A 27,632-nucleotide genomic window follows, 5' to 3' on the forward strand; every position below is an offset into this window, starting at 1 on the left:
GAGTAGTCTGTTGCCATACAGGTTTTTTAGGAACCATATTTTCACTGCATGCAACCGTACCGTATTTAAGACAACATATATGAACTTTAATGCATTTTCTGTTAGAAGAATAGATTTGAGCAACTAAGTGTTAAATCTTGAAAGTCTGATTTATCTGGATGAAAGCCGAGCGAGAAATATGTATGCCTATCTTGAAAATGCTTCTATTTTTAATTATATTCACTTTGTTAACACAATGAAAAAAATTCAAACCTCTCAAACACTTCAATATCGAAACAAAAACGTTTGTCAATTGAATCTGTCTTTCTCCTGATGCAGGATTTTAGTTTAAATATTTCTGGTGGGCTGGTGACAAGGCCATTCTGTAATCCAAAAAACAAACAAACAAAAAATACAAAATTAGCACAGTCTGTTGATACAGCCAGATTCCACACATTGAATTTAACTGCACAAACAGTCCCAGGGAACATACATTACGATGGTGGATCCAAATAATTTAAGAACATTTACAGTAATATTTCTGTACATAAAGTAGGAATATATTGAATAGTTTAGTTACATATCTCTTATCTAATCTATACTTGAGAAAAATTCCTAAATACAAAAATTATACAAATATTTGTATATATAACAAGATTGTTGGTATATGTTAGAATAATATCATATACTTGTATCAACTTGCACAGGCAGATAACAGATTTTTAAAGATTAGATTGTCTAACTCCTAAGTCTCCTAGTTCTGGCTGATGTCATTGCAAAGCCACTCTCAATTATCTTTGAAAAGCTGTGGCAATAGGAAGGTGGGGGGCTACTGAAGATTAGAAAAAACAAATGTCATTCCTGTTTTAAACAGGGGCGAGTAGGAGCATCAAGGGGACTACAGTTTCGTCAACCTCACCTTGATCCCTGGGATGGTGATGTAGCAAATCCTCCTGAAAGCCACTTCCAAATATATAAAGGACAAGAAAGAGGAAATCATGGCTGACCAGCCTGATAGCCTTCTATGATGAGATGACTGGCTTGGCGGACGAAAGGAGAGCAGTGGATGTTATATATCTTGACTTTAGTAGGGCTTTTCACACTGTCTCCCATAACAGCCTTATAGACAAACCGATGAAGTACAGACTAGATAAGTGGAAGTGAAGTAGGCTAAAAATTGGCTGAACTGCTGGGCTCAGAGGGTTGTGATCTGCAAGAAAAATCGCAGCTGCAGGCAAGTCACCAATGGTGTCTCCCAGGGGTCAATGGTGGGACAGTACTGTTTAACACCTTCCCTAATGGCCTGGATGATGAGACACAGTGCACTGTCATCAAGTCTTCAGATGATGAAAACAGAGGAGTGGCTGCTATAGCAGCTGGTTGTTCTGGCCTTCAGAGGGGTTTCAACATGATGGAAAAACGGGCCAACAGGAACCTCATCAAGTTCAACAAGGGGAAATGCCAACTCATGGACCTAGGAAGAATAATCTCATGTACCAGGACAGGCTGGGGGTTGACCTGCTGGAAAGCAGCTCTGCAGAGAAGGTACTGGGGGTCCTGGTGGACAACAAGTTCACCATGAGCCAGCAATGTGCCTTAGTGGCCAAGAAGGCCAGTGGTATCCTGGGTTGCATTAAGAAAAGCAGTGCCAACAGGTTGAGGGAGGTAATTCTCCTTCTCTCCTCGGCCCTAGTTAGGCCACATCTGGAGTATTGTGTCCAGTTCTGGGCTCCTCAACACAAGAGAGATACGGATCTACTGGAGTGAGTCCAGCAAAAGACCACTAAAGTGATTATGGGATTGGAAAATCTGACATATGGGGAGAAGCTGAAAGAGCTGGAATTGTTTATCCTAAAGAAGAGAAAGCTCAGGCTGATCTTACTGATGTGTCTAAATATTGTATAAATATCTGATGAAGGGTGAAGTAAAAAGACTGGGTCAGATACTTCTCAGTGATTCCCAGCGACAGGACAAGAGGCAACAGGCACATACTGAAATACAGGAATTTCCATTTAAACAGAAGAAAAAACTTTTTTTTTTTATTGTGAAGATGGTCAAACCCTGGGGCAGGTTGCTCAGAGAGATGCTGGAGTCTGTATTCCTGCAGCTATTCAAAATCAAACTGCTTTTGAGCAACTTACTTTATGTGATTCTGCAAGTTAGATTGGATAATATACGCTGAGGGTTGGACTAGGTGATCTCCAGAGGTCCCTTCCAACCTTACCATTCTGTGAATATTCAGAGGTCCCTTTCAGCCTCATCCATTCTGTGATTTTGTGCAAAATGTGATTGCCAACATATTTGGAACCATCAAACTAGAGTACTGGGGGGCAGGTTTAACTCAGTTGGTTAGAGCATGGTGCTGCTAATGCCAAGGTCATGGGTTCAGTCCCTGTATGCGCTATGCTGAGGGTTGGACTAGATGACCTCCAGAGGTCCCTTCCAACCTTACCATTCTATGATTCTATGATACTTAGTACACAGTTTATACATGTTACATCAGAAATATTTTATTTAAATAATGGATATTTTATTTATATACGCTACATATGAGATACACTGCTCATATATGAAGTCTTGTACATTGTTCATCAAATCTTTCTTTCTTTTAACATTTCCTCAACGCTTAATATAAAATATGGAAGCTATAAGCCCATTTTAGAGATTGTGTAATACTCACCAGTTTTCCACCAGATTTTGTTTCAGTTATACACATTGTAAATGTTTTTGTTCCTTTTTCATAAGTGCAGTAATGTTTTACCCATGTAAATCCAAGTGGTCCTAGATTAAAGAAATATAGCATTAGAAATATTTTTTCTTTGAGGATTTTGTCACTACTTTAGCTGTAATTCTATACAGTAGGGAAATAAAATATAACACTGTCCACATGTAGCATACAAAACAAAAACTCCCCCCATTTTGGCAGACTCTCTTTAACAACTGGATGGGTAACGGCATTCTGTCAGGGTAGAAATATAGGAGGATAGGATTATTCTGCCAAAGGAAGAAGGAAAGGAAGCAAAAAGGGACAGTGAAGTTAAATGACAGTGAGACTGAGTGATAGTGAGTTTAGAAAGCATGGAGAAAATTCTGAATGGCAAAGGTGGCAATTTCAGGAAGAAATATTTGCCTTTTATCCCTCAAAAGGGATCCTGCCAAATGGAAGTTACAGTGGTGCTGGATCTAAAGAAGAGCTGCTCTAGAAGAGAAGTGCCCATGCTCAGAGGCAAAGGCTACTGAGCTATACTTTTAAAAATGAAAAAAAAAATGAAAAAATGTTGCCATAATCTCTGGCAACAAGCAGTTCAAACTGCCCACAGATTGACAACTGTACACACACACAATACCATAATATAATGTGCCCAGGGATTCAGAGGACTTCTATTTAGATAACCATACATGACTCTACTACAATCTTCTACTATGTGGATGCATGGCTTATCTCGAAGAGATCACATCACAGTGCTTCTTAATCCTACTGTGAAATGTAGGATTTCTGATGCAAAAAATATTTTCACTGCTAGATTACCCTGAGTTTTGCTTTGGTGTTGCTCTGGACCTTTAGTGAATCGAAACACAAAACCCTTGAAATGTTTTAAACTTTATCTGCTAGCCTACCTTAGATGCAGGCTTTTATAATGTGTTCTTACTTTGCTATGAGGATAGCAACATCTCCATAACTCTCTACACATCCTAGAAGTACAGCCAACATCTCCCATAATTTTCTAGAAAAAAAAATCTGTTTACTGTAGCACTGTCACTGTCACAGAAAAAGATAATCTCCTAAATTCTTATGGATACATCTGGAGAGGTGTTGCATTGCAAAAGACAGGATAATTCAAGTAGGTTTTTGCAATTTGACTGCTTCCACTTGGGCCAGAACATTATGGCTATTTCTGTAATGATAAATTCAACAATATTGGAAACATTTGTGGACATTAGAAGTTGACATTATTGGAACGATCCTTGGCTCAACTTTGGTACAGACTCATTAGTACTCTTCCAGAAAAATGGATGAGAGAGGGCAGCTCTGGCCAGATGCCATTTTCAATATGTAACTTGGACATGACTTCGCAAGGAAATCTAGCATAGTGGGTGGGATATTATGTGCAAGTTGTTCACTGTGCCAGAGCATAGTTCCACTTATTTTACAAACATCGACATAGCTTCTGGGTACTCAGCCTCAAAGACCAAACAAAATGATTATGTGTGAAGAGGTATCCAAGAAGGAAAAGTGTTATTTCCTCTTGGATCAGATTATGCTTCAGAAACTGGCATTCAAATATGCTCTCTCTACAAAACCATATGGTGCAGTATTTTGACTACCATGTAAGTTCAGAATAGAAAAGAGCTAGATGATACTTTTGACCACATGTGAATTTCCAACTCATTTCCAAGGGAGCTACTACTGAGAAAAAATATGACACTGATATTTTTTCTCTCTAAGTACCGTACATCTGGGCATATTAATTCTTTTTAAAATGAAAGTAGTTTAAAATGATGGTTTTTTAAAAAAATGTAAACAGTTAAACTGAAAGATGTCAAAAATAAACACAGCAATTTTGCTACAGATATAATGGTCTTGCCCTCCACAAAGGTGCATGAAAGATTGCAGCAGTCATATAAACCAGCTGTCTGGCAATTCACAAATGTAAATACAGAAGTTTATGCGGTTTGTCACAAGCATGCTCAGAGAATGTTCTCACACTGTCTGCATTTCACAGGAAAGTAATACAATGTAGCACTGGCAACAGTAAGTCAACTATTTAGGTATCCTCAGAAGCTAGTTGTTCTGTTCCTATACTGTAATTTTTATTGTTTAACAAAATAGCATCTATGGTAATTTTAAAGCAGTTTTTCCTCTGGTGGGATTTCATCAGCTCTTTTAGTATATATAGGAAGGAACAGCACTCTCAAAGCAGTATTACATGACTTTAGAAGTCACCTGTTTTTGAGATGAGACTTAATGAAATCAAACATTATTTATCTAATGTTAAAAAAAATTCTAACCAGACATCTACATTGCAACTTTAAGCTTTTTATTCATAATGACTACCCATGTAAAGAAAAAGCAATTTAGAGACAACTGCCATACTTCCCATAAACATATCCACTATCTCACATTAACAGCAGTATTACATATATAAAATATTTATTTATATTCTCAAGAGTAGCAAATATTAACCCAGTTGTCTATAATTTGACAGGAGCCTACGGGATAATGGTTGCAGGAGAGTAAACCAGTATGACAAGAAAATATACAATTGGTGCCTTCCCTCTGACACAGAGCCTGTTATTCTTACTCCAGAATAAACTAATGAACAAATTTCTTTTCAGTAAGAGGATGTCAAGTTGGCCTCTCACTATTTAATGAAGCACAGCATGTGCCCAATGCTTCACTCCTTTCCTCCCTCCCCCATTAACAGGGCTCAGTGTAATTTCCACTTAACACAGGTTTCTTTTATCATTATTATTCAACCAAAACATAGGGACTCTTCTTAAAACTTTCAGTGCTTACTGAGGCTAAAAGTGAATGAGGTTAACTATTATAAGCACTGAGATTTTCTTTTTCTTTATCACATATAGAATAAAGATTAATTACAGGATGCTACCTGAAAAATAATTATCTATAACACCATATAGTCTTTTGAAGTATTATCTAAAGGGGAGAACAGAGTGAAGGAGAAGATACCCTCAAAAGTGAGGCTGAGTGGGACTAGGTCTGACACAGGAATTCTATATTGCTATACCTCCTATTTTAATTTTAGATTGAGAAATCAGATGTAAATAAAGTTGCATTCAATCTTTTTGAACATACATCAAACTTTCACAAGCACATACACATTGTCTCAAATGACTGCTGTCTACCTATCTGGCATCAGATCAATTTCAAATCAAAGAAAGCTCTGGGTACCACATGCATTCAAAACCATTTCACAGAGGTTTTCAATGATCCTGTCTAATGAAGCTGATTTGGCTTGGTTTTCTATGCTGTTTAGACTGTAAAACAGAGGCAGATGATACATCAGATCACATACAGTTTTGTATTCTCTCATTTGACTTTACACATATTTCCTTGTTCTGTAATCCTTCATAACAGGATTTAATGCTAGGCCTTTTCAAGTATTCTCAGATACGTCTGACAGCTTCAACAGTACCCCTTTATTCTTTTTGGACATCACCTCATTCTCATTTCTTACAAAGTAAATAATTAGGTATAGATTTGTAGCTATTATGAAGCTGTGACAGACTGTATTTAGCTGCTTTTTCTTCTGACATCTTTATTTTCAATTGTTTTCAAGTATGTGCATGTTCCTTTACTCTTTAGATGGCCTGGTAAGTGGTGAAAGGGGAGGTTACTCCCGCTAAATGAACCATGTGGAGCCTGTTCAAGCAGAGAAAGTTCAGGAGACTGCAAGGATGTGAAGGCAAAGCCACCATGGAGGGCTGGGCATTTGCAGCTTCTGCAGTGAGAAGCTAGGCAGCAGGCAGAGCTCAGAGCGAGGGGACTAAGCCAAGTTAGCTGTCACTCAGGCACTGAGGTGGCCAATAGCAGGGACCCAGTGAGCAAGAGCAGAAGTTGTATATGAGTGTTTTTAATTATTGTTTCATCTGGTCTTAGCTACTCTGAGTACTTCTTAAATAACCAGATCTTTCTGGAAAGCAACCACAGAGAAGTCTGGAATGTTCAAGCTCAGAGTTGTTGTACAGCCCTGCTAACTAATCCCTTTTCTCATCCTTGTATTTCTTGGTGTGCTTATCAAATTAACTAAAAGGTACATCTATATACTCACGTTTTTCCTGCACATAGAGATAGCCTTCCATTGTCCATTGACTGGGTGGTCTGTAATCCTGGTTAGCTGCTTTCATTCTTTGCATGAGTCTCTCCACTTCCTGCCTAGTGCTTTCAAAATTATTCCGGGTCTTAAAAAAAAAAAAAACAAAAAAAAAAAAACCATGCAATTACTAAAACAATGATGAAATGAAAAACAGAAATGAACCCACACTCTTGCTCTAGAAGTTATGTCAACAGAGGAATAAAGAATTCAACTTGAACAGACAAGTGCTGAGGCAAATGGTAGTTTAGAGTAGTAGCATTCCTCTTTCTGCAGGTCACTAATTTCAAAAAGGATGCCATTTCCTATATTAAGTTTATGTTTATACAATATTTTGCAGTCTTTCTCTATTTCTAATCTAGGACACGAATACAGAAGCTGGGTCTAAACTAGAAGCTACAGACAGCACAGCCCCAAACCTGAAGTAATAAGCCTCATTAAAAGTACAATGCAGAGTAAACTGGTTTGGCTTAATGCTGGGTTAATGTGACTGTGGCTGTGGTCTGTCCACACGCAGAAACAGTAAGCCTGAACCTGCCTGCAGAAGACTATGTATCAATACCCTCAGTAACACCATGGCTGCTCTGTCATGTACACTTTCTAATAGGACTATGCGAATGCCACATTTAAGTATAACATAATTAAGTACAAAACAGGTCACATGTGGCAGAACTGTGCCAACTGCATGGAAAGACTCTGTCTGCCATAAATATTGTAAATGTAACCAAGCATCTGGCCCAACAATTAGGCACAAAGCTAAGTAATTCCTATTTGTAAAGGTCTGTATGCTTTCAAATGCACATTTTGTCTAGTGAATTCAGTGGGGTCAAGATTTCCCTCCACACATCTAACACTATTCTATAGGTGAATTATTCTGAGGTATCAGAGGTTTCATAGATCATTACTGATACACCAGACATTGAACACTCTTTGTTCCTGTATGTAATAGAATAGAATAAAGATTTTTGTAATGTCTTTGCAAAGTTATCCCAGCTAATCAGAAAGATGTCAGGATTCTACATACTGGTGAATACTTTTCATTTTTCTGTGGCTTTACATTTTTGAAGCTATGCACTATCACTTAACCTTCACAAAATGTCCATAAGATAGCAACAATATGGACTGACCTCTCAGGTAGTTATGAACCCACAGACTGTAAAGAGCTATGGAGACGTAAGGTGCGAGAGTTGCTTAGAAAAGTTTACACAATGTATGCTATGCTAGATGAGTCTAACATGCTAATTAGAGTCTAGTCTAATTAGAGAAACTGTCATTAAAGAACATCTGTGGCTTTACATAGTGGTAGAGTTAATACATATATTAAATCTTCCTCTTCCAAACGCTTGCATTAAATAAGGCAAATGTTTTTTAATTAATCATTAAGCAAAGAGGAAAGGTAAAGTTTTTTCCAGAACTTTTAAAATAATCTCCTTAGTTCAGACCAAACTTAAGCAAAGGTATTTAAAGCCTTTAAAAGGCTTTAGATCAGGACCATATGCTGTTGAAGAAAGGAATATCCCTGTTTTCACCTGTTTGCTGAATTTTTAATTACTTAGTTTAAGCAGACAGGATTTTGTATCAATTTGCAGAAAACCAAGCCAACTGACACATGACATAAGTCTGTGGCCAGCTGGAACAGTGAACATAACAACAGGTCATGGTAGGCCATGAAGACTACGAGGCACCACGAAGACTACTCAGCACTGTGGGGTCTGCCAGATTTTACTACTGCTACTCTACCTTGCAGGAAAATTTTTAAGAACAGAGACAGTAGTTCAACAGATCAACTAATCTGCAAGAATTGTAACACCATCAAACCCAATGCAAGGGAGAGGAGTATTACTGACACCTACAATAGCCTGAACACAGTTTCTGCTGGATACTGCCTTCAGTTTGTCTGTCCTGACCTAAAAAGATTTATTGCAACTCATTCTGAGGTTGGATGATGTTCTGAGTGCTAAGGCACAATAGGTAGACTGCTGCTGGGAAAAAAAAAAAAAAAAAAAAAAAAAAAAAAAAAAAAAGACCATGAATCTAAACCTGGAGCCAGGGTCCAAACTTCTCTGTAAAAGGGGTGAACAGTGAGTGTATCCCGCTGTATCTTCATGCATATTTTTGTCTGATGTTTAAATACAATAAAAAACAATATCATAATATATCCTTCCTTCTGCCTAACATTAGATCTCCCTCTATCTCTGGAGACTACCTACAATTTCAAGTAGCCTTTAACTACTATTGAACAAGAGAAAAGTTTTAAATATTCTTTTAAACTTGAATCGGAGAAAATACTTCAGTAATTCTGTTTCTCACAGCATCTATGCATAAAGGACACTAATGCATCCTGTCTTACACTTCTAGTTTTGGTCTGTGCTCCTATCTGTCATGCTTCTTTCAGAATTTGCCACATTAGAGGAAAAGATCACTGGACTGAAGCACATTTGTTCACTCTTCCAGTGAACCTGTGCTGTGCAACAACACTGACCCCTTGTGCCTTTAGCTAAAACAGTCTCAGTAGCAAACTAAAAGTAAATAAATAATTCGAAAGGGACAATTGCTCTATGGACAAAGAAGAACATTTGCATTTCAATTCAAAAGGATAATCATCTAGGAACTTCAGCCTTTTTTTTTCCCAGGCAGCATTTTAAAAGGGATCATATTTACATATGGACAACAGACAAACAGTCTGAAGGAAAGGGCTAAGGAGGACAAAACCTGGAAGAGTGCAATTCTACTAAGAATACAGACCTACATCAACCATGCCAGGCAATGTTATCTTCCAAGCCCTGAGCAATCACATGCCTCTGTAAGAATCGAATGCTAGAGGAAGAGTGTTACTGCGACATCCTCCAGCAACCCACAGGGAGTAGCACTTGCTCTGGAGACAGCAAGATGTGCTTGCACTCCTATTCATGTCACCTAAATTTAGTGGTCAAGGCACTATCCACAAAGGCTGCCATCAGCTGTTCTACACTGTTGTTGCTTCTTTAATGTTAGTGGAGCTGCAACAGTTTCTGTCAGCTTTTTATCTTTTCCTCTCTGAAGAAAAAAAAATGGATTTATTCCAAAAATACAAAAGCCTGAGTAAAATGATAAAAGTCCATCACTCTTTTTTCATTTGTTCTTTACTTTGAAGATACTTGGCCTGAAAAAACATAAGATTGGCCCAATATTAACATGTTTAATTCTACTTTTCCCTTTAAAAGGAAATGATAAGGGATCATATGTCCTTGCAACTGTAACAGCTGAGTCTGCCATAAAAACTTTAAAATAGAATATTAATTCTCTCTATTGACTTCCTCACAGTGAAATATTATTTGCATATAGCTGTTATGATGGGTAGAAAAATAGGTTGATCAAATGAATTTTTAAAATACTATTTCTGAAAGGCATGGTCTTTGTTTTGGTCACAATCTCATCTTGAATGACCCTTAGCCCCAAATTTAGAGCAAGCTACAGCACAAGATCCATCTATTCCATCGAGACTATTCTGTATACGTGCAAGAAAACCTTTTTTTCCAGTGAAAGTTAAAGCTTGTGAGAGCTGCTTCCCATGGAGGAAGGCCCCACCAGTTCTGTTATGCAGACATACTAAATCCAGAGTACAGTCAGGGAAAGGCTTCCAAAGGATGCTTCACATCCAGTGGAAAGTCAGCGAACAGCAGAATAAGTTGTTCATGGCAACCTGTGATTTTAAAGAAACAAACTGCACCATCTTTACTATCTGGAACATTTTGGGGACATTCACTTACTCCAGAAAATAAGATGCCATTCTCAAGAAAGCGCTTAACATACATGCTTAAACCTATCTGGACAACCAAGCTTTTTAATAGAGACTTTGTTGCTGGCCTATTTTCCTAGGTCTTGGTCACAAAATCACATGAAGATTCATCTTCTGAATTTCTTTGTTGACTAGAATCTTCATCACATCATGGTTACCAAAATATTTTGTATCTATTTACATATTAATTTGATTTCAGATTACTGAAACATTGCAAGATTTACAGTTTTAATAAAATGCTACGAGTTTGCTTTAATATCCTGAAATCAAATTAGCAAACAAAATGGCATAAGCACAAATCAGCCTTACATTCTGTAAATTGAACTGCAGCTGCTGCTTGTATGGTGCAAACTCCTGAGCCAGTTCATATCCTTCATGGTAAAATGTAAATAATCCTTGAAGAAAGGCCAAAAGCTGAAAAGGTAAATTGAAGAAGCATTATATATTTTAGCAAATACTCTTAAAGTTAACTATTACAAGTAATACACACTAACTTAGAAATAAGGAATATTGCCTATGATAGTGAAAAAACAGTTCTTAAATGACTGATAAACTCTTTTATTCAAGTAAATTTTAGAAAGCAAAAACTAAGGACAGTTGATTTTTTCAATTTGTTTTCAGCAGTAAAACATTCCTACCACCTATTAGTTTTAAAATGCCACCTAATTTCATCTGTTATAAAATAAAGCAATGTTTCTCTAGGCATTGTGGTAGGTTGCATCGCATGCTACTAGGTAATAAACATTTAATTTTTATTGCGGAGTGTTTCTCTTTGTATATGTAATTGAGCTGAAAATAGTCAAGCAAACATAATGATACATTCTTTGGGAAATACAGTAACAAAAGCAGAAAAACAAGCCTGATCTATCTTACTATATTATATCCATTGAAAAATTAATCATCTAGTCTAAGTAACTAGTTGTCTAGGCTGCTTCCTAACTCTGTAGAAAAATGCAAGTTTTCAAGCACATAGTTCTTTCCTTTCCTTTTCTGGACTTCTTTCTCAGAGGAGGATGAGTGGAAGCATCTATCTCTCTCCATCAACTACTGAAATAGCTTAGACTGTTTAGAGTTAGGTAACATAAATCCCATCCTTCATACCTAATACACTTTTCTTTGTGTCACCCATACTATAGATTATTCTAAATGAAACAACTTTAAATTGTGGCTTTCAATGTGTTTGTATTTTCTTTACATCTACCCTTCCCCCCCCCCCCCCCGGGAGAAATCCCACTTAATTGTTCCGTCTCACTCTTTCATTGTTCACTAAGAGAATGCTGTATGAAATAACGCATATATTTCAAGAGAATAGCTAAACTAGTACTGTGCAGTTTTAGAGCCCCATCAATTCAAGGCTCACAAGACTCTCCACACACTTTAATTTGCAAAGTTTCATTCTTAAAGGATGAGAAGATAAGGCGGCAGCTCTGTGGGCAGGAGACCTAATGCTATGGCTTGCTGCTATCGTCGTCCTGCCCCCATCCAGCTTTTCCTCTCTTCCCCCTCTGTCCCGCATACCCCCCTGCCAGCTCCCCTGGAGCCTTTCAGTGGGAAGCTCTACCTCAGAAAGCTATTTTTTTTCCTCATTAGTAAGTTAAAGCAGCTCAAGGGTTATAAAGCATTGGGGGCTGGCACAAATAATAAGCATGAAGACCCCCTCCTTGGTATTCACTTGTACTGCAAGAGCAGCTGAAACAGCAGCCTTGGGCAAAGGTGTGAAAGCTCCTGGTGGCCCTGGAACTGTGAAAATGCATGGGCACGAGCTGTTTTTTAAATATTGCATGGCTTTTCAGGGGGGCTGTCCAACGGGCGTGAATTTCCAAACCACATCCCACTGGCAAACAACAAAGACAGCCCGACCGAGCAAAACCTCCTCAGCTAGCATGTGAATTGTCACAGCTTTAATGACAACACTGGGCAGCCTGATGATCTGGCCCTGAAAGCCTCTTTGTGGTTATTCACGTGGTTCTGATGAAGAGCAAAATATGACAATTTATCTTAAAAGGCTCCAATGATGTAAGCACATCTAAAGAGTTTTACAATTTTGTGGGCTTTCTAGAGCAATTCTAGTTCTTTAAAAAGAAAAAAAAATCTTTCCATTTGCTTAGGAATAAAGTTGCAAACATATACTTTATAGCTGCAGCTGTGCTGTGCTGCAGCTGTGCAGGCGCTGCAGGCTCAGTTATTCAGCCCCACTCCCAGCCACAGCAGCACCCCCACTCCTGTCACTTTTCCAGTTTGATTCAGTCAAAATCAGGTGGGTTCACTTAAACCGTAAGAGCCTACTGCTAAACCCATCTTTTCCAGTGAAATAAGAATTGCAGTAGTAATATGAGCACTCATCAAAACTGCAGCCAAAGCTGCCCATCAGAGCATACTCAAAATTGCAGTGAAAGAAACAGTGGGGGGAAAATTCAGCATGTCAGTTTACGTCCGATTTTTAAAGATCCATTTAAGAGATATTTCTGAAGAACGTAGTACAAATTGGTGAAACTTCAGCTTCAATATTGACAGAAAAACAGTTTCTGTCACACAGCTTTTACTGAGAACGTAGTACACTGAGAAATACTGAGGGGAAAACATTTGGCACTAGATGGCAGCAAAACTGAAGTTATCTGAGAGCACAAAACATGCAGTTAAAAAAAAGAAGACAAGAATTCTGAATGTATTTGAGTTAAACTGCTGTTCTGCTATTCTGGTAGTTGTGCATTGCAGAGGATCTGGCCTTGAAATTCTCTTGGTCAAATGCTCTCTAAGTACATAGAGAAAAAAGAGGAATAAAAGGAAAGTACAAATATGTTTATTTTATGCCAGTCCTAGTCCAAGTTACTGATGTTCTCTGTTGAAGAAATTGATAACTGAGGATGTTATTTGCTTCTATGTACAGATCTCTAGTGGTGGAAGATAAGGGGACCAGAAAACACCCCGCACCCAAAGGGCCTGCACAGGATTGCTTTTTCACTACCTCTTCTCTCCCCTTAGGACAGGTGGCAGCACTGCTGTAGCACTGCACAGAGATCTAAAGGTCAAGTACTTTTCTGCCTTATGCTGTTAAGAGGGTTGTGTTGTTGCTGATCAGAGAATGGTAAGGTTGGAAGGGACCTCTGGAGATCATCTAGTCCAACCCTCAGCGTAGCCCTGTATGGGGACTGAACCCATGACCTCAGCACTAGCAGCACCATGCCTCTAACCAACTGAGCTAAACCTGCCCTCAATAAATGCTGGAAGCAGCACTGATGCTTGCGTCACGCTCATAATTTTAAGGGATTTATTGTAAGTAACAGGAAAATATATAAAACTAGACATTCTCTTAATCAAAAAAATATTTTCATAATGTGGTTCAAGGTGGTTTTCACATGTAAAAAGGTGACCTGGTTCACCAAACATTACATATAATTACATATGTACGTAATTACTACATATAATCCCTGATGTGTTGATAATATCAATTTTTCAAGCATAAAAAGTCCCTTATAGTTACCCCTTTTTGAATAACTAATTGGTCGGATGAATAAAAAGCAAGGTTTAAACTCAGTAATGCAATACTACTCACTATCTGCACACTGCAAGAGCTGCAAGGATTTCAACACAAAACCTGAAACAAAATCCAGCTCCTTTGTGAGACTTTATTTATTTTTATGTAGAGCTTGTGACCCCAAGAACTGCTTGGTCATTTCATTCTCACAGGAAGACGACTGTACTTGGGTTTCGGATAGGAGAGGAATTTAACCTCTGGCCTGCAGCGCATCAGCCAAAAGTCCCTGTCTCCCTGGTTTCATTTTATTTATAAGCAGATAGCACCAAAAGGTACTTATTCATCAGATTAAAGTGAATGTGGCTAATAACATAGGAAATCCAAGAAAAGGGAAATTGAATTTGAATTGTATTATCCACAGTTTCTTTGGATAAAATAGTGAAGTCTCATAGGACTTCAATTGCAATTGCACTCAGATTTTTTTTTCTTTAAATAAACACTTCTGGGCTTGTGACAGCTAACGGACCATTCCTCTCACTTCAGATATTTACTGTTTCTGAACTCTGGGCCCTGATCCCTGCAGGCCAACGGGAATCTGGGCTTTACTGAGGTATAAAACAGAGCCCTAGGAAGGAGTTTGAATTTTACTCATAAATAGTGTACATCTCTGGAAAATCACATTGATTTTGACTAGTTTCTCCTGGACAAAATGGCAACACTAGGAGTAGAGATTATTTTCACCTGCTTAGTTTTGATTTTAGCCTGCTGCAGGGTAAATCGTAAAATAAATTTGTGCTTGAGAGCAGGTTCAAACTTGTAATCTGAATGAAAAGCTTTAGTATATTTTTTCCCCTTGAAAAATGTAAAAAATCTAGAAGGATTAAAAAATAGGCAGTTGCCAATTACTCATATTTCAATATACGTTAGCAACTTCTTGAGGCAAGAGGCACAGTACAGCAGGGGAAGAGGGCCAGCTGCAGACCTCTAAGTACCAGAATCCCCTGACTAGGGTACGAGCCATCAGCATTTCATCCTTCAAAATTTCTTCCTCTCCCTGGAGGAAGGCGACATTCTCCACTCTGGCAGCTTCTGCGTCCCTAGGTATAACATGCCTGGCAATTTTTCCCACTCTGTCCCAGAGCACCTGTATCCTTTGGCATAGACAAACCCGAAGAACTTGGAAGGAACTGCAGAGCAGCAGGTTATCTCCTTTTTGAGTTCTGCTCTCATGACATCAACTTTTCCTTCTTCCACATGGGCATCATAACATCCACCGCCACTGCATTAACAGAGTTGCTCTTTGAAGGACAGTTTAGCAAAGTACATTTCTGTTACAAACCCATCAGATTGAAAATTATACAGAGATGTGATACTGAGCTGACAACTCAGAGGCATAAGCAGCACAGCTACTAGGAAGCTCCACAACTAGCACAGACTGTGAAGACAAATGGCTTAATATATGCTCCAACAGGCATTTTCTAGCATCTGAACATCTGTAGAGCACACAGAGGAAAATGAGTAATAGGGTAATTCTTTTGATATCTGATTTTGAAAAGTTAATCTTTGTCCTTATCTATTTGCTTCTAGAAGCACATGCTTATACTTCACAGATCGCTTGCATAAACTATGCATTTTTAGAAAGTCTATTTTGAAGATCCATTTCTTTATCTCACATTATTGCTGATATGTGTTATAATCTACTTACCATAATTTAAATTTTGCGCTTTTAGTATGTGTTTCAATTCCAACATGTTGTATGCAACACAAAAGAAACAACAATTTACAAATTTTGAAGGTGCAAAATTTCTATAACTAATGTTAGACTCTAACCAACACATATTTTGGGCAGAAGACACTTCCTGAAAGGGTTATCACTATTCAGCCACTGTAGTATTTCCTGTACCTTCCCCTGCAATATCAAGTATAACAAATAGCACACTGGACTACACAGCCTACCTATCTGATACATCATGGCAACTGACTACTCAAAGTTAATTTTACCTACTAAAACTGTAAATCCGGTGACAACATACCCCAGGTCCGCAACACTGAGTTTACCAACAACTTCCCTTGCTTGCTTCAGTGCATCAGCACTAACGCACTGATAAATAACTCTTTCATTCTGGTAATTTGTAGCTGCTGTTGTAATGGCTCATAGAGCCTTGGGGCAGCTGTAGGGGACTTAGGTCTGAGCTAATCAAAGCACTGACCTTGGCTCCCCTTCCCCTCCAAAAAAACAGAGACATAAATAGTATTTTTCATCTTCCCTCTACTGTGCATTAAGTACAATTCTGTTGGTCAAAAGGATAAAGCTCGGTATCTTCAGACAAGATAAATAAAATTATTATTTTTTTCTGTCCAGCACATGGAATGAAAGATGCCCTATTTTAACTATATGCAACTGTAAAACAGTATTTCCTGATGTACAAAATCTCCTCAATACAGTAAGTTTCTATTACTTTAAAGGAGCATGAGGTCTCCTATACCAGGGTCAGAGCTAGGTCAAGATTGCTAGATTTTTCCAGGATGTGAGAGTTTTAGACAGAGACACTCTGGATTAATCTATGACAGGTAGAAAAATGTCCTTATTTAGGAATCCAAGGAAAGTTTTAGCCTCTGAGATTTGGCAGCTGTATGCCATAAAGATAGGATTTCTGTAAGTACTGCTTGTTGAATCCAGTTTCATTAGTTTGCATCAATGTCAAACATTCACTATACCATATATTCTCCTCTCATGGTAAGAAGGCATCTGAGAAGTTCTTTTTGGTGATACTGGCTGTTACAGATGTAATTCAACCTGTTTCACAGTCAAGGATGCTGCTGTGGTTAGTTAAAAGGAAGCTGGAAGATGATTTGAAGAGAGAAAAGAAAGTTGTGCTCATCATGTTCCTCCTTCGCAAGTGATGCTCTGCTGCCCTCAGTGTGCTCAGCTGGAAGGGGCAGTCGACACTGGACGTTCTCTGTAAAGGACTACAAGTACTCACAAAATAAGACAAGTGGCAAGCAGTCCTGCAGGATCTGAACAGTATCAACACTATTAATAGGCCACAGAGATATGCTAGCACATCAGATTGAAACAGCCTCAGGTCCTGGCTGCTATAGTAGATGGTATGGAAAAAAATGCAGTCCAGGTGCCAAATATCAGACATGAAAATAGTCTTTGGAACATAACTTTACAACTTTATAACCATAACTTTAGCTTCCTCTTTTTCCTGTCTAAGGATATGTTTTCTTTTTTTTGTACAGTTAACTACAAATGACTTTATCAAAAAACGAACTTACCTACCCTGCAGAAGAACTGATTTTGCACATTATTTCACATATAATTTGGAAAATGCCCATGACAGGTATGCTACATACACAGAATATTTAAATCCAAATCTGGCTCAAAATTTCAGCCACAAAATTAGGAAATACTCATTACTTGTTGCACAGACACAACATTATATGTAGTCTGATTAAAATGTTATGCACACTTCAAGTCACCTTACATTTCACTTCACAGTAGATATGGTACTCTTACATAAACTTTTAATAAAGAGGGAAAATGCCCAAGCCAAGATTTCATGTTCATCTGTATACAAATGACCTGTAGTTACAACTAAAAGGATGGAAAAAATAGGTATTTTAAATTAAACTTTCAACTTTAAATGCAGACACTCTAAATTTGGTAAAGAAAATAAAACTTACGGGTTCAACAAATTCAAACTTCTTTTTCTCCTGTACTTCTTGAATTTTAAAAACATATTCCAATGATGCTTCATAAAAGTTTTGATGTTCTCTGTCAATCTGCGTATCTGCCTAAAAAGTAAAATGAAATAGAGACAACATTATTTTACTTTCATAATTGCTTTAAAATGGGATTTTGTCATGACCAAATGGATCTGACATAAGATCTGCTTTACCAGCTTTGTAAGGTTCAGTTTTTCTGGAAATTAAAATGGCTACTTAAAATAGCTAAATGCAAGTTTAAGAAGCTAATGCTACACACTTTAACACTGCTTTTTCCCTTCTCCTGTTTGGTTTCCTCTTTGTTTTTGCACTTAACACATTAAAGCTTTTAAGAGTGGCTGGAAGGAAACATGGAAAGGTGAACATGGAGAACACTTGTTTCAGGCATATGGAAATCTTAGGATAAGAAACAGAGGAGTAGGACAGGAGTCAAGGCAGGACAAAATGATTAATATTTCTGCTGAAATCTTTGAGTACCACCAAAAACATACATGTTTTTCAGCTTCAAATACTTTTTCAAGAGTTTTGTTTTCTTTCTTAAATAGAGTGTCTTTAACAAAGAAATCTTGCAGCCTATTACTTTATAGCATTTGTCACATTCTCTGGGAATATAAACATATTCACACCTTCATCCCCACAAATCAGTTATTTTTCATATTTTCATTTTCAAAATGCAAGAAGTACAAGGCAATTATTTGTCAGAAATGCCTGCATAATACCATCCTCCATGAAGATCCAGTGCAAAAACAAAGGTTTCTACCAGAAGAGCTAAAGAATTAATTCTCTTAGCTGATGAAGAGTAATAGGTTCTCAACTTCAGTTTAAACAAGCCACAAGAAAGAGGCAAGAAACTGTCAGTGTAATGTGTGGATAATACTAGAGAAGAGACGCAGTTTCCATTTGGAGACCTCTTTTATAGTTAAAAAATCACTTTCTCAAGCAAAACCCTTTTGGACTGAATTTGTCAGTTTTTGTCTTTGGTCAACAAGAAACGTTATCAAGTTTGGACAGTATGAGTGAAACCAGTTCAGCTATTTTTGACTTATCCCAGTTATATAAAACTTCTGCATATTCTCCAGTTCAATTCTGACATTAAAAATAACAAATGTGGGAAAAATGGAAAAGCTAGATGTCTAATGACAGAAGACATTAAAATAGCAAACTCATCATAAAAGTTTAGTACTTTTAGTACTTTTAACATTACAAACATGAAAAAAAAAAAAACAAGTGTTTTCCTTCAGATCGCACTCTGTGTCTACTGGCACCATAGATAACTAACACTGCTTCTTTAGTTAAGGACATGCTACTATCATGATACAGGCAAGACAGAGTTAATATCAACCCACATCTATAGTGATCCAGTACCACCCGAAAGCATTGGCTTCAAACGATTTAGCAGCACCATTTCCTTCCCTTGCCTATAAAAACCAAATCAAGAAATTAAGTACAAAAATTAATATTATGGAAAAGGGATCAAACACTCAAAATTCCAAGAATGGAGTGTCTTACCTCAAAATTGACTCTGCCATGTGCCATTCATACAGTGTGCTCAGCTACTGTTTCCTTTCATATTGTATGTTAATAATTTATTTCACAAAAGAATATGCTGTCTAAAATGCAATATAGCTGAACAGAACCAGGTGCCACCACTTTGGGACGTGGCCCAGTAAATGCTCCCTTGCAGAAGTACAGTCAATAAGCACTTGACACAGACCTCAGTTCTCACATTTAATTCTAAATAAACAGTATAATCCAGTTTTAGAAATGAGCTCTTTCAGGCTTTGATTCAGGAAAGTATTTAAATACATAATTAAATCCATCTCTATTCTGAACAGCATTTAAGCAAAGTGTAATTGCAATGCTACTTATGATAACTAAGTATCGTCTCAAATATGGATTGGGTTCCTAAATTAAGGCCATAATCACCACTAGGGTACAGGGATTAATCATAGTTTCCAAAATACATCTTCTGTAGAAGTTGATGAATTTGTGTGAACATTGAGGATTCAGATTTTAAGAACCACTTTGGAAGTGATTTTAAAGTTTCAAAAGCTGAAGGGATTTCCACACATTTTTGTATGACACTGAACTGAATGTAAAACAAAAGATTTGATGGATAGGATTTTGAGTCTATCTGTGTGATACCTAATTATATTGAGCAATATTTCAACTGATTGAGGATATCACCAAAATGTATATCAGATCTTCATACAAGCTTGGAGAATGAAGTCTTTGTCTCTACATACATGTCTAATTTTGGAATAGATTTCACAGAAACAAGCTCAACAGTTTATTAACTTTTTCACATCACTTAATTCTGACCATTTTCTGCTTCCCTGTAGCTTTCCATAGGTAGTAAAAGACAATATTATGTAGCTACATAAGGGAGAAAAGATCAATCTATGTGAATTGTCAGTAGCGTCATAGGCTCTTACAATATCCAGCATATTTCAGTAAGACAAACATATGCAAGCCAATGTATATATGATATGTTTGGACTATCAAACTGTAGCTGCTTAATTAAGGTACTCTGAATCACACCCGAGTAAGATCTATAGAACAGCCTAAAAAAGATCGTACGAGAATTACTCATGCCAGTAACTCTTCAACCCACGTAACATGGGCAGAAACCTCAGGAAACAAAATGAAGAGTAAGTTTAAAAATAAGTATTTTTCAGAGTGAGAACAGCAGCCAAAAAATGGTCTTTCCAGTAGGAGAACCACTGCAGTACATGTGGAGGTTTGAGGCAAGCACCAGCCTTTCCCTGAACCAAGCACTAAGCCACAGCTGTCTGCCCTGCTCCCTGGCTCCGCCGTGGGCCGCTCCACCTAGGTCCGCCTGGGACAAATCTGCTATAAATGGGACTAGCCCTAAGCAATGGGGACATGAGTCAACAGGTACCACTCGGCTTTGGGGCCAGGGATTGGTGACACAGCCCAAAAGTCTCTCCCATAAACATTTTTGGCGTTGATTTGTTATTGCATGTTCTCCCACTTAAGGTTGGTGTACGCTGCTGATTCTACAAAGTTGGGAGGAGAGAACAGGCACGACGTGGCCTATATGTTTTACAAGTGCAGCACTCAGAAAACCAGAAAACTCAGCCTCAGTTACAAGATTTTAAATCCAGGGATGTCATTTAAGGACACAGTGGAAAAAATCACTCTGATTTTCCATTAGTTTATACACTTGAGCCAAATCCATTGTTATTTTACCACAGTTTATTAGACTCACAGTTGTTACATTTCACTTCAGTTGCTGTTTTTAGACTGCAATTATTCTCCTGCCTCAAGAGTAAAACATTTTATTTATATTCCAGAATAAATCAGTGTTTAAGTTTACTTTGCTGTATTTTGAAATAAGATAACAATAATTTTCTTCTTGTCTGCTATTTACTTCTAACAGAACTGTTTCTTCATCAATACACATGGTATATATGAAAAGTGAAAACTGTACTTATGCATTTTTGCATATGAGTAGAACAATTAACCACTCCTATATAATAGATATCTTATCTCAGCTGATTTATTACATAGACAGCTACATCAATTTAGGAGTATAAACACTATTACAAATGTTAAATCTCTAAATCTCATTTATATCTAAGTACAGTATTATTGATAAACACGAAAAAAATCCTGTAATTTGTGACCGAGGGATGCCTACATCTTCTGTGAAACCTTCATCAGCAAAATAATCCTTAGAATTTAAGAGTCACCGTGACAACAGTAATCAACAGCAATCCTCCCAAAATGGCATGTAACTATTTTGGTAAAAAAAACCAAAGTGTCATTAATACCAAATTGCTGGTTTTACTGTAATTCCCCCCCCCCCAAAAAAAAAAAAAAAAAAAAAAAAACAAAAAAACCAGAAAAAAGTCAAATAGCCATTTAAAATATACACAGCAAGTTAGAAATGTAAAATATTGCCTTGTTAAAATACTTAATTCTTATTATGACTGCATTAACCTCACTCAGGAGTTTATATTCACATTAGCAGCTACAAGAAATAACCACAATTTCAAATAAGTAAAATACAGCATGTCTTGAAGAGAACTAGGTTGCTATTACCATCTCTATGCGAATTTGAAACTGGGTAATAGTAGTACGTTAAGTGCTTACATCTTGCAAATGAGATTCTTTCTTCTTTGCTGATAAATTTAAGTGCTTCTCTAGGATGGAATAATATTTCTCACTCTCCTTGTCAAACTTCTTCTTCCCATCCTGAAAATCAAAACATTGCCAGGTTAAACATTTGACTAAGTATTGCAGCTAACATAAAAGATACAATGTGCGCCAAAGTATGACTAGTTAGAAAGTCATTTTTGTTGGTTACATTGATTTAAGGCCTGAAGATACTAGGAGGCAGATTCAATTATCAAATGCAGTATTAAGCGGGAGCTTTGCCATAAATAATAAGCCTATACAATCAACTCACAGACCTTCCTATATTAAACATGTGTCAAGTTTTATGTCAGTAATAAGCAGACATTTAACATAAAATAATATTCTCCAAGTTCCATAAAGGTACCTGTCTCATATTGTCTTTGCTGAAAAACATACTATGGGAGAGGGAGTTCAAAGACTTAGCAACCAGCTTTAACAAGGAAACCATCTACTGTCTAGCTCCAGTGACTTACATTCAAGGTGGCACCTACACTAGGTTATAAAACAGATTACATACTTTCTCAAAAAGTACTTAACACGAAAAATATGCACAGTCTATTGTTCTCCTTACTTCATAATGGAAATATCTTCCAAAAAATCATGTGGAAAAGAAGGCATCCAACCTGAGAAAATACTAACGAATGAGAAATACAGTACAATTTCCAATGCCATTCTATATTTAAAGAATACTTGCATTCCTTAGAAATAAGAAACCTCTCATTTTGAAAAGAAAGAGAGAAGACAGAAGGAAAGACTCACAAATGATCTATCAGCCAAGAAATCAACCTTTGTGGAACCAAAATTGCAGGTTGATTCCACAGCCATGGTGACAATTTGCTTCTGGGGAATACTCCAATTCCATGTCTTGATGATCAAGTAGTAGGAACCTGAGTATCTAATAACATCTTCAACCACAAAGAGAAATGAAGTTCATTTGATCAAACACCACAGGCACCAACTTTTAATAAAAAGTGCAAGCAGTTGCATATTGCAATGTCTTCTAAGACAACGGTGTTGAGGAGCTAGACCAAAAGAAAAAACAAGTGAACAGGGTTACTTCAAGATCTGAGTGCCACAGGTAGCAAAGTCACCAGCTTGAGGAAATCACCGTGTCACAGATGTAATGAAAAATGCAAAAGCGAATAACGTACTGGTATTTTTTGCCACATCACTGAAAGGTGGGAGAGCAATCTGCCTAACCAGGACATTGAAGCCCCTGGTCACAAGCCGTCAGAGCTCAGCTGCAGACTCCCTGTTTGGGAGCCAATCTTTCTTTGCAGCAGGTAACTTGAGGCTGCCCTTGATAGTCAAGCCTGGATGTGGATGACATTTGCTGCATGCCTGAGCTTGATCTAACATTTGCCTTTGGTGCCTCAGAGGCCTGTCTGCATTGCACCCTCAGTGCGTTTGGGCACCAACAAACTTCAGCTTGCCAGAACACATCACTTGCAACAGATGTCTTTGGTGCTTGAGCCTACTGGACTTGCCAACACTACGTTCATCTTGCTCTGCTGCAGGACACCAAAGACAGAAGAGTCTGAGATAAGGAATGAGATATGGAGTCGCTGACAGAGCTCCTGCTATTTGAAGAAGACTAGGAATCAGCCAGCCCAAGCCAGGTCAAACTTCCCTAGATGTATCAAACTGGAGAGGCTGGCATTGCTCTTGCCTGGCAAGCAACTCATCTCACCTCAGAATCAAGTCGGACTGTGTGCCAACATGCTGGGAACAGGCAATTGGGAAGTCAGGTCAGGTACTATTAACATCCCATTAACATCAGAACATAATTCTAGTTAATAAGAGCTGGAACACAGAGCCTGAAGTCTAAATTAGTTGGTGAGAATGAAAGAAAAAAGGCGTGAAAATGGACTTGGCAGTCTGAAGTAGCTCCCCTACTATCATGCAGCATATCAACACCAAGAACAGAGTCCATTTAAACACTGAAGTGATTCTCAATATGCCCAATCTGCTGTTTAGATTTTGTGCTAAAAGCCACAGCAAAACCATGAATTACACATCCCATTAGCAATATTCCTTACATGTAAGAATGAGAACATAGAAAGTAAAATAATCTCATCTAAATAGGTGTAACTCCTCCAAGACCAAGACAAAAAAATCTTCATATATACTAACAGGTTGTGAGGCATCTTGTACCTCATAGGAAACTTCAAGCAGGTCTCCTTGGCCCTGTCAGTGAGGATACGCAGAATTTGCACATTCTTGGTCTTTGCTACCTGCTGGCTACCTGCTCCTCAGAGAACATACGGAAGTGATCTGTCAGCTCTGCTGCAAAGTTATGCTCAATATTTAAAGTTATCATTTGTATGCCAGCTAAGATGAAAAGAAAACTAACAACTTGGAGCTTCCTTGATACCAAGGCAACTTCTTGCCCGACTGCAGGGTTTCCAGTGACAGCACATCCAACTAACTCATTACTTTCTTTCAGATTTATGTCACATCGAAATTTTTCACTTCTAAGACAAACTGCAAGTGGAGAAAGTAAGGAGAATAAACAAAAACAGGCTGAGAAGATGGCTCAGCAGTTTTGACTGCATTACTGTCTTTACTTGGCAATAATTTGGGGAATAACAGTGCAGTGCAAGCAGGACAGTGTTTCCGGCACTGTACAAATCGCTCTCAGATGTGTTTCTGGGAACATTATAAAAAATACTGGCCCTGACAGGTAAGTGAGGCCCTTTGCTTGAAAATCCTCTGATATGCCAGTAAAAGCACATATTTGAGTTTACTGAAGCCTCTGGAAACTGTTTATTTCATAAAAATTAACAAAAAAGTAGGTGATTCATTTTCTGGAAGAGAAAAAACACTTCAGTTTATGCCAAGAAAACTCTCACCTCGCAAATTCAGGCAGTGACTCATAGCACAGAGCCGCATCCTAAGTGGGGTCATTGAGATTTATCTCATTGCAGTTTTAGCTTTTTCTTTTCTAATCCTCAAAACATTCTTTCATACACAGCAGCTGCACACACAAATCATGTGAATCCTGGTCCCGGCAATCCATAGCTGGGAAGCTAAGACTCCTGCTTTTTAACAAACCAGGAGGTTTGTGAAAGGAATTTCCATGTGAAACCATCTCCCTAAGCTCCTCAAAACGTATGGGACCAAGGATTGCTTCTGCCTCTTGATTGCACTTTGCAAACCCTGACCAGAAAAGAGATGTGGCTGAATAAGAAAACTCCTGCTGAATGGCCAACATTAGCTATAACACCTAGTGTAGAGTGCATGAGCACCAGGGAGATGCTACTGCTGACCTCTGCAATAGGTCCATGAGATCCCTCACCCTTCAGCCTCTGGCTGCCTTTCTTCCTTGCACATCTTTCATATACATCCTCTTCTCATCCCTCCTCTTTGCCCTGGAAATGTATCAATCATTTTGCCAAAATATCAGCTAGAACATAAAGATTAAAAAAAAAAAAAAAAAAAGTTTGAGCTCACTAAGAGGGTGTAGTAAGTTCTAAACACAGAAAAAGACAAACTGTAAAATAATCACCCTTGACATATTTTATATTGATGTGTAAGTTATCAATACACTTTGCATACACCACATTAAGCAGACTCCAAGTATCTTAAATGTCTGTCTGCAATTGCTTGTCTGTTCTCATGTGGGTTGAGTCACAAGTTTAAATTGGTTCAGAAGATACGTATGTTACAGATTATAAGATATGGGTTTCTAACAACCCCGTAAGGACAGCCTTTTAACCACATGCTCAGCTTTTAGGATGTAATGAAGTCTTACTGACTTCCAATACTCCCTTGACAGAATCAAGTCATATAATACAAAACCTAGATTCCTGCATTTGATCTTTCTACTTAGTTTTCCTCTGCAGTTTCGTTTAGTCACTGATTAAATAATCTCCAAAACTAAAATGTTTTCTTTTTGTAAACAAATTTTGCTCAAGTTATCACTAATTACAGAACTGCCAGTTAAAAGTTTGAATCAAGGGATGTTCTCTGATCATTCTTTAGAAAAATCCTTGGCTGTGAAAAGATCAGCCATTATTAAAAATGTGACTCAAAAGAGTAAGCCAATTTTTTCCTGTTCAGAAAGATTCTGACTCCATGCTGTGTGACTGATAATAAGTGTGCAACTAAACACTAGCATGATTCCACAAATTTTAACCACAAATTGCATTTTGGATGTAAAGAAGAAAGAATTGTTTTATTTTGAATTTGGATTTCTCTTTTCTGGTGGGAACAGCAAGAAATCAGATTTGTTTTTATTGGATTTTTCTTATTTGATTAAATCTTATTTTTCATTAGATTTATCACTACTTTCTATGTCCAACATATTATTTCAAAACCAGCACATAAATTAGTCCCCATTGTTTTTTCACTGCAAAGCCTTTGGTATCCTTCCCTTTGCTTTCCATTTTTTTCTAGTTGCAATTACTTTTGGTGCTATACTTATCTATTCGCATATATTGGCTAAATTTGTCCCTAAATCAAACATTTTTACTCTTTCATTGTCCCAATATTCATATTTAAACTTTAATGTGCAAATCTTCACAACAAAAAAAACAGTACATTCAGGCTAGGTTAATTTTCAATAAGTATGTATTTGTGTATCTATTAAATAAACATGTTGGGTAAGCGGTAACTTCCAAAGGAAGCAATATAAGAAAAAAAACAAAACTAGAAAACATCACAAAGAAACTACTGGGAGAAAAATTTTCAGTGGGAATCCCTTAATTAGGAAATCAGCAGATATTGTGAAACGCAGTCATGACAATTCTTTTTCTTTCTTCAGCCAAAATTAGTACACATTTTTCTCATGAACTCAATCTGAGCTGTAGAAACTGTAAATTATGGTTTCACTGGCACAGGAGTACAACAGAGTAAGACCAGAATATAGATCAAGTAAGACACATCTGTCAATGAAAAAAGATGGAATCAGTGGTGAACTCTGCTGAGCACAGTGGAGCCACATTTCCTTTGCTTCTCTTTGACACAAATTGCAAAAAAAGTGTATATAATAACACAGTGGAGATCATTCATTGCTGCAATTTCAGGCTTCAAATGTATTTTTCAAAGCCATCTTTTTATTTGCTTTTCATACAACAATTCAAAAAGTATTTCTACAAAGTTATTGCTATTTTGTTTGGAGTTGTGTATTTGGGGGATGATTTCTTAGTCAATGACAATAATAAAAAAAAAAAAAAAAAGACCTGTAGAATAGAAAATGAACTCAGTCTTAGAAAAATTGATTTGAGTTTGGGTGCTACGGATTTTCTGGAAAAACATGAGATTTCAGAGTCTCAACTTTTTTTGAGAACAGAAGAACTAAATTCATGCCTTTCATTTTATATTGCCTTAATGGACACTCATATTTGGAATGTTTTCCTCAGAACACTCACGAAGGTGGGGGTTTTGGGAGCGGTTGTTTTTAATAAAATCTGAATTACAGTAGGCATCTGAGAATACACACTGAGTTTTGACAGACACTTGGATGGTGAGATTTCTTTCTGGAAGAGATTTTGACTTGTTATTTGAATGCTTGCAGTTCAAGATAAGGCTAAGAGAGATTTTCAGAAAGAAAAGAGAGAAAGACAAATAGATTTTTTCCCCTCCTATTCCTCCTTCCAATTACAATTTAATACATCACAAGGCCACATGGTTTCTCCAAGACTATGATAAAGCTATGAAGGTAAAG

General features: G+C 37.5%; 1 protein-coding gene across 4 annotated transcripts in view; it reads right to left on the reverse strand.

The window, feature by feature from the left end:
• The window catches only part of ARHGAP42 (Rho GTPase activating protein 42), a 159,943-nt gene that overhangs the window by 33,597 nt on the left and 98,714 nt on the right, over positions 1-27,632 (reverse strand). For all 4 annotated transcript variants that reach the window (XM_062567301.1, XM_062567298.1, XM_062567300.1 and 1 more), the window contains 6 exons: positions 21,920-22,021; positions 17,759-17,869; positions 10,903-11,007; positions 6,774-6,903; positions 2,660-2,760; positions 253-362 (listed from right to left, as the gene is read on the reverse strand). In XM_062567301.1, the coding sequence (XP_062423285.1) occupies positions 253-362; positions 2,660-2,760; positions 6,774-6,903; positions 10,903-11,007; positions 17,759-17,869; positions 21,920-22,021 (659 nt within the window). The remainder of the gene's footprint in view (positions 1-252; positions 363-2,659; positions 2,761-6,773; positions 6,904-10,902; positions 11,008-17,758; positions 17,870-21,919; positions 22,022-27,632) is intronic.

Source organism: Rhea pennata, chromosome 1 (assembly GCF_028389875.1).
Source record: "Rhea pennata isolate bPtePen1 chromosome 1, bPtePen1.pri, whole genome shotgun sequence".
Lineage (NCBI taxonomy): Eukaryota > Metazoa > Chordata > Aves > Rheiformes > Rheidae > Rhea > Rhea pennata.